Source organism: Protomyctophum bolini, assembly GCF_963924005.1.
Source record: "Protomyctophum bolini genome assembly, chromosome: 4".
Taxonomy (NCBI): Eukaryota; Metazoa; Chordata; class Actinopteri; order Myctophiformes; family Myctophidae; genus Protomyctophum; species Protomyctophum bolini.
This window is the reverse complement of record NC_137865.1, coordinates 15,437,777-15,445,210: the sequence shown is the minus strand read 5'-3', so window position 1 is coordinate 15,445,210 and position 7,434 is coordinate 15,437,777. Positions and strand designations below refer to the sequence as shown.

General features: G+C 41.4%; 1 protein-coding gene across 4 annotated transcripts in view; it reads left to right on the top strand.

Annotated features, from left to right (window-relative positions):
• The first annotated feature begins 5,847 nt into the window (after window positions 1-5,847).
• LOC308314888 (CUGBP Elav-like family member 2) overlaps window positions 5,848-7,434 on the top strand; it is a 32,372-nt gene continuing 30,785 nt past the window's right edge. For all 4 annotated transcript variants that reach the window (XM_080762663.1, XM_080762664.1, XM_080762662.1 and 1 more), the window contains exon 1: window positions 5,848-6,335. In XM_080762663.1, coding sequence (XP_080618789.1) covers window positions 6,259-6,335 — 77 coding nt within the window. In that variant the 5' untranslated portion in view covers window positions 5,848-6,258. The remainder of the gene's footprint in view (window positions 6,336-7,434) is intronic.

The following is a 7,434-nucleotide window of genomic DNA, read 5'->3' as shown; positions in this document are numbered from 1 at the left end:
TTTATATTATTGGGAAACAATTTGTCTCAAGGTACACAGTTGTGCAATATCTGTTGAGCCATGTTGGTTTCAGTTTTAACCTACTTAGTTCACAGTCACAGACAGACTATCTGACTGTCAGTGTAGTCTTTTGATTGATTGATTGACATATTTATTAACAGTTTGCAGAATTACAGTACATTTCAAGCACAAACTCAATACAAAGACTGTTAACTGTGAGTTAATTAAGACCCAATTAAGCATTACACTTGTTTACATGAGGGTCCACCATGTTCAATTCATCAAAACATTTAGAGATGTACAAATAGACACTTCTATATAGTCAAAGAACAGAACAGAACAGAACAGGAATTCATCATAAAGGGGAGGTAAAAAGGGAAAAGAAACATATACAGTCAGGGGAAATGGGGGGGGGGTGGATGGGGGGGGTTCAGATTTTACGGGGCCAGTTTCGAATTGCAGCCTTCCGTAGGTGCCCTTTGAGAGCGGTTTTGAAGGAGTCAAGGGATTCACATGTCTTAATGACTGTTGGTAGGGCGTTCCACATTTTGGTGGCATAGCAGCGAAAATAATTTAGTCCCTTGTTTGTGCCGAATCTGGGTTGTACATGGTTTGTTGCACTCCCTCTGGTGTTGTGGGTGTGGACTTCGTCACAGTCCCATGAGGGGACAGGAGCCATAAAAATAGTTTGTTGCTTGTTTTTGGTCATCGTCAACAACCGGCCACCTGCAGTGATGTGCAGGTGGACAATGTCAGGCATGGGTGCACTTTTTCAGATGAGGCACTCTGAAGCTGGTTCTGGTCTCAGTCATAATCACTTTCACCCTGGCAACGGATGTGCACAGGAGGATATGGCAGTTCTCTATTGACTTTTCAGGTAGCTTTCATACAGGGTTGTGGTCAATTTCATGCTGTGTAAAGCAAAGGTGTTTTTTCTATATTTTGGATTACGGTCCGATACAAGTCTGTTCTGTTTTTGGTACTTACAATTTGCTAGGTATGACCTTGCCTCCAGTAAAGTTGTCCTGTTCTCTACAAAGTGCCAGTGGCACTGGCAGTCATACTAAGCAACAGCATATCATGAGTGGGAATACAACATCAGCATTTAAAATATTCATGTTATCCCAAAGAGTCTAGTAGCAGGGCTGAAATGAAGGGGATATGTGCTTACAGTAGATCAGAGTCAGTGCAGCCCCTTCAAGTTAGCCTCATCCCCTGTGATATCCAATGGCCATTATGTGCTAACATGACCCGGTTCCAGATGACTTTCCCACTAAACGTCATGTCGCTCTAGGGAGACAAGACACCTTTGGGGACACTGAGGCCTAGAATTAATTTCCCCCGGGTTTTCAGCAAAGGATGTTTCAGTAAAACATTCAAACTGTTGGCCGATATTGTTATGGAACAACATAAGCAATGTTGCATGAAGTAGTTATGTGCCCTGCCGCATAAAGCCGAGCATTTACAAGACATGCTCTACTCAAATCATGTTCATTCTGCAGATTTGCCTACAGAATTTAAAATGTCCTCTGATAAAACAGGACTTTCTCTATCCAATGCTTTGAATCTTCCCATCAATTAATTTATTTGTGAGGCTACATGTTTCTGGATGGATATAGAAAAATCACCCAGGAACATGTTTAACATAATCATTACATGAGTATACTATACATAATGATGTAAGCGACTAAGCGTGAATGCTGTATGTAAAGGAGATTTATTTTGCATTAGTATAACTTCAGTCAAATAACATGTATGTATTTAATCTCAGGATTGAGTGCAGTCTGTATGGCAAACAAAAGGCCACACAGTTGAGACAGCACTGAAATTCCCCTTTATTTAAATGTACTCGTGCTGACGTGAATGTTTGCATATGGCTTGAAAGGCACACTATCTTACTTTGTCTGCTTCAGTGTCATAATGATATGTAGGACAGTTCTCTGCTCTCTCTTTCTCTCTCTCGCTCTCTCTCTCTCTCTCTCTCTCTCTCTCTCTCTCATGAACTGGTTTATCATCTAGCAACTTGTGAAATGGAGGGTTTTACAGGAAGTGGTGGTATGAAAGCAGAAAGTGGTTTGTGCACGAGTGAGGACAATTTACAATTACAATTTAGGCATTGAGCAGATGCTCTTATACAGAGCGACTTACAAGTGCAAGATAAGAATAAGCAGAGTAAGAAACTCTAGTCAATAAACAACAAGGTAAACAGTCAAATAAGTAGAGTGCAGAGAGAAATAGTGCTTCAAAGAAACTATAGGATACCAGGTAAAACAATGAACGTAGTATGTCTAAACAACTACCTACATAATTATTTTATTTGGGGTCAAGAAAATAATCAGTGAAAAGCCTTCCAAAACAATTGTTACAAGGTGCTGTGCAACAATATTATAGAATAAAACAAGAACAACACATTCAGAAATAAAGCAGCAGCTTTTTGAAGATATCGACTGACTCCGAATGTTTTAAGTAAGGTGGTAAGTAATTCCAAAGTGTAGGTGCTACACATGCAAAAGCTTTAGTTCTCAGCTTGGTAGCAGGGATAGTGAGTCAGTGACCCCCTCTCCCAAACCTTAACGCACCACTCACCAACCTTAATCCGGTCGTTTTAATGTACCCCTCACCAACCTTATGTCTAACCAAAGGATGTCTCCCGTTGGTAAAGCTTGTACTGGCTGCAGGCAGCAACCTGAACCCATAGAGAGGACTAAATGTGTATGCATAAAATTGTCAATATGCTTATTATTGTAATAACAAGGTTGTTTTTTTTATGCTTCCATATATTTCACCACACTTGTGACTTGATAGAGTATACCCTCCCACAAGGGAGCACTTATTTAGCTTTCATTTGGGGAAGTTAACTGAGTCAAATACATGCACAGGTGAACAACAGTGTGCTATGGAGGACCTAGATATAATGACAGCCATGACGATGTTTCTCCTAATTTGGCCCAATCTGACAGTAATGTCAACCATGTCCCATTCTCTGACGTTTTCAAAAAATGAGTGTCAATTAGACCAAGAGTGCTACTGTGGCCACAGCCTTACAGCCTGTAAACTGGGCTGCCGCAGGCAGCACAATGCATTAGTGCACGATGTGCTGTCAGAGAGGATTATTTCAGCCACGCCAGTCAGTGAAGGGGGTGGGCGCCGCTCTGCTGCACTAAACCGTGGATAAATAGGGGACGGTAGGGAGACAGAGAAAGCGAGAGAAATACACAGAGGATAGAGCAAAGGAGAAGAAAGTGGCCATTACACAAGGTGGATTTTTTTCCATATAGCACCAATGTTGGAACACTCCTCTGAGCTAGCCCTGGTGCAGAGCTTGTATGTCAACAGCATGCGCTGCCCCCCCTCTGCAGCTGGGGTCTCTGTCAGGAATGAGGACCTGCCTATGAGGTACGTTGGGGTTGGCCCCTCATTCATATCTAGAGCTGGTGCTTTGTGAACCAACCCGTGTTTGTAATACCTCTTTGTCTGGGGTGGATATTGTTATAGAATGTATAGCCTCCACTTGAGGCACTCTCCCATGCTGCTGAGTATGGGTAGGGTAGAGGTGTCTGCATGTGCTTTCATCTGGCTTGCTATATATTATAATTCAAATGAACGTATCTGTCCACAGTCTCTTGATACAGAAGTTTTTCATAGAGTTTAGATGCAAAACCAACATATGCCTATTGATTGCCTATATGTTTTTGAACAAGTTTAGTTACAAGTTAGTTATTTAACTAAATACTGTACTGTATACCTCTTTACTTTACTCAAAGTTCCACAGGGACATACTATGCACTTGCAAGTATGGATAAAGAGAGTTAAACCTGTCATGGAGGCAGACTTTTCTCTCTGAATGACATGGAAAGAGATGAGAAGCCCCCTGAACCCAATGTCCCAAGCCAAAATGTTTTCCCCTACAAAGACATTTACATCAATTGCGAAAATTTGCATGAACCAACTGTGGCATGATAAGCTTGACACCGTGGACTTCCTCTATAGAATAGGATGAGCTGAAGTTCCCCCTTTTTATTTTGTTGGTCGGCCATTCTGCAAATGCTATCATGAAAACTAGAGCTCAAACATAAGTGACATAACCTCTTTGAGTTATAGTTGGCCCATTTTTGTTTACACAACCTGTTCCACAGTTGTTGCAAATCAAATGCTGAATAAATTGATTTGACAGACTATAATGTAAATTGTAAACAACAGAAGCATGGTACATGTGGAGGATTATGACAGGATTACAATAGCAATAATCTGAGATTATATATTGCTGGTGTTGCCGGCGGCAGGTGCCAACAACTGTGCCTAGAACTACACAGTGCATTTGATTTATACAAATATCTTTCATAACATCTACTGTATAAGAATAACCAACACATTCTATAAATAAAACAACTGTATTCTCACCTAATGAAAATACTAAATAAGAGACTAGTAAACTTACAAGAAGTCGCTCCTTTTATAACAAATGTATTCAATAGCATCCCGAGATATAATTTAATCAAAGGTAAGCTGTGGGTGCATGCAATGGGATGACGTTATTGTAGTTTTCTCTCCTCCGATTTAATGATAATTAATTCTCCAGAGATATTAGACTCTTTTTATAGCAGCCCCTCAAGAGTAATGGTCATGAATGTTATATGCAGAGGCCCGCTTGTCTGAATGTATGGTAAAATAGGTCACATATCACATTATGCATACAAACCTCTTTGACACTCAGTTTAGTATAGCATGCACCACACACACTGGTGTCAGCCTGCTTTGGAATTGTTATGGATACGAGGATTAAGGGGGATTTCATAAAAGGGATATTTTTGAACACTTGTGACTTATGACTAATATTTTTGGATTGTGCAGCTGCTGGCAAAGTAATGAATGGTTTGATAATTAGGTTGGCCCCATCCTCTCTGCTATGGCAAACAGTACGTGATAACCGGGTTTCAGCAAGCTTGGTAGAGGGCCTCGCCCTCTAAGTCCAACTCAAACTCAACAAAAGAAGATAGGCTCCCCCTCCCCCCGGGACTCAACAGCCAAAACACAAAAGGGAATCGTGACCTGTGACCCTGGCAAGATTCAAGATGGCAGAGAAACTGCATTTTAATCATCTCACACATTTTGTTAATTCAACGGTTGTAAAACATCCGTTGCATTAACCATAACATGATATACTTTACAGAGCTTGAATTGTATTATATTTATCCATAAACCTGCTGGGACCAATAAAGCAAAATGTATTTGCATAAAAGTTCATGAACATTGTCATCATTATTATTATTTAATTATTCTTTGCTCTCAAACCATACCCTCATTATTACCACCTGGCAAAATCATTGAATGGTATAGTATTATTAGTACATAGTTCCATTGCAAAGTGTAAAGTCTAGATAAGTTATTAAAAAAATAACACCCTTTTTCTGTAATATAAAACTATGCAAACCATGTGAAACAGTAGTAGTCAATAGCAATACCAAACTCATCAATTGCCACATAATACCCTTGCATCGTCCGCAGACGGACTCATCTAGCATAGTGTATATATATATATATATATATATATATATATATATATACTGTCTATAAGGTCCCTTAAATATTATAAATATAGTTGGATAATAATGCATGTGAGCAGGCTTTGTCTGAGGCACTGAGAGGGGTAAAAGCAAAAGGCACAGGTTATATACTCCATCGTGCGAGGGTGTCGCTCGCCAAAGAAAGAACAGATCCACAAGCAATCGCCGCGTCGCCTTGTGGCGCGGCGATAGCTTGTATATCTGTCCTTTCGTCAGGACGCGACACCGTCGTACTACGGAGCATAAATTGAGGCCACGCCTCTACTCTCTGTGTGCTGCAGCTCGGCTCCAGAGTGTGTGTGTTGTGTGTAAGTGCCGACCGACTGTTGTTCACCAGAGAAACGTCTCTCTACTTCGATTATTTGGAGATAAAACACCCGGAGGAGGTATATAGACAGAGGGGTAGTAGAATAGAGGCTTGAAAACGCACCGGATTCCCTCTAAAGTCTCCTCCATGCCGTTTTTTTGAAGAAGAAACACCTCTCCACCCTTCCCCAGGCTGCAGCACCTGTTCGGTTCCGTCTTCTCTCTCTCTCTCTCTCTGGGTCTTTTGCACGAAGGAGGAGTTGTTGAAGAAGCTCTACCACTCCTCATTGTGTGGATTTTTTTTTACACAATACACACAGCATCGTTGAAACGGACAGAACGAACATACGAACGAACGAGTGTTCGTTGTGTTAACTGAACAACAAACATGACTTCGGCGTACAACAATCTGGATTTTCTGCCTCCCTTGGCCGAAAGTCGACTAATGAGCTCCAGCGATACAATGTAAGTCAATTGGAATTTGGAAATTGTTCTGTTTCCCCACCCCTCCCGAAGATAGACGAGCATTGCTATTAGTATTATCATTATTGTTCGAAACAGCAGACACTGGTGGTGGCTAAAACCAGATGCTAACCTTAGCCTAAGAAGCTAGCAGTCGATCAACCGGCGCTACGCCCACGTCAAGTTGGACCATACCAACACATGTATCGATATAAAACAACAGCCATCAAATTCGAACGCCATCTATGTTTTATTGGGCGGAAACGCCTTTCTCAAACCAACGTACTGCTTCAGATGTTTACTTTATCGCGCGAACCACGGCGATGTCGCTCGACAAGAAGAAATGACGGGCGTCACTTTCAACTGACGTATTTTCATCCAGAAAATAACACAAAACAACGCTTTGGTAAACGGAAAGACTCCAATTGAGCCGCATTTTCAGCTGAAAATACGTCATTATTGTCGAGGGAGCGACCGTCTGACAGACGCGCGACGAAGAAGTATAAATTATTTTATAATGCGCGAGCCAAGTGACACGTGCTTCCGGACATCACAAGTTTCAGATGAAACTGCGAAACAAAAATGCCAATGATGTTTGTTTTGGAGCTCAAGTAGCGTTAACAAACAGAACATGGTACACTCATAACGCAATCGTTGGCGTTACATAGCTTCAAACTAGAAATCGCCATGTTTAACGTCAATTCGCTTCGCCTTATTAGCTCATGTAGGCCTTGCTTATGTATGTCATCTCAGTGGTTTATTACCACATATTGTTATATTTGTGTAGCCTCATACAAGAGCTCAATTACGAGACCCTCTCTGTAAAGCCTAATTTATAGTCTGTAGAACGTCCGCTTGTTAAAAAGAACAGATGCTAGACACGTTGTTAGCCTGGAGATCTGTTCTTTTCGGCAGGCGACTACACCTTGGTACGGCGGAGTATAACGTGGACCCTCCCTCCCCATGGCTGTTAGCAGGGAGGTTAGCTTAGCATCGAGCAGAACGTCGTTGGCTAACAGCTTATAGATTTCCTCTAGTGGTCTACACTACACCCATGATCTAGTAAGCTGTGTGGAGAGAGGGCTTACTTGGCGTCAGAAAA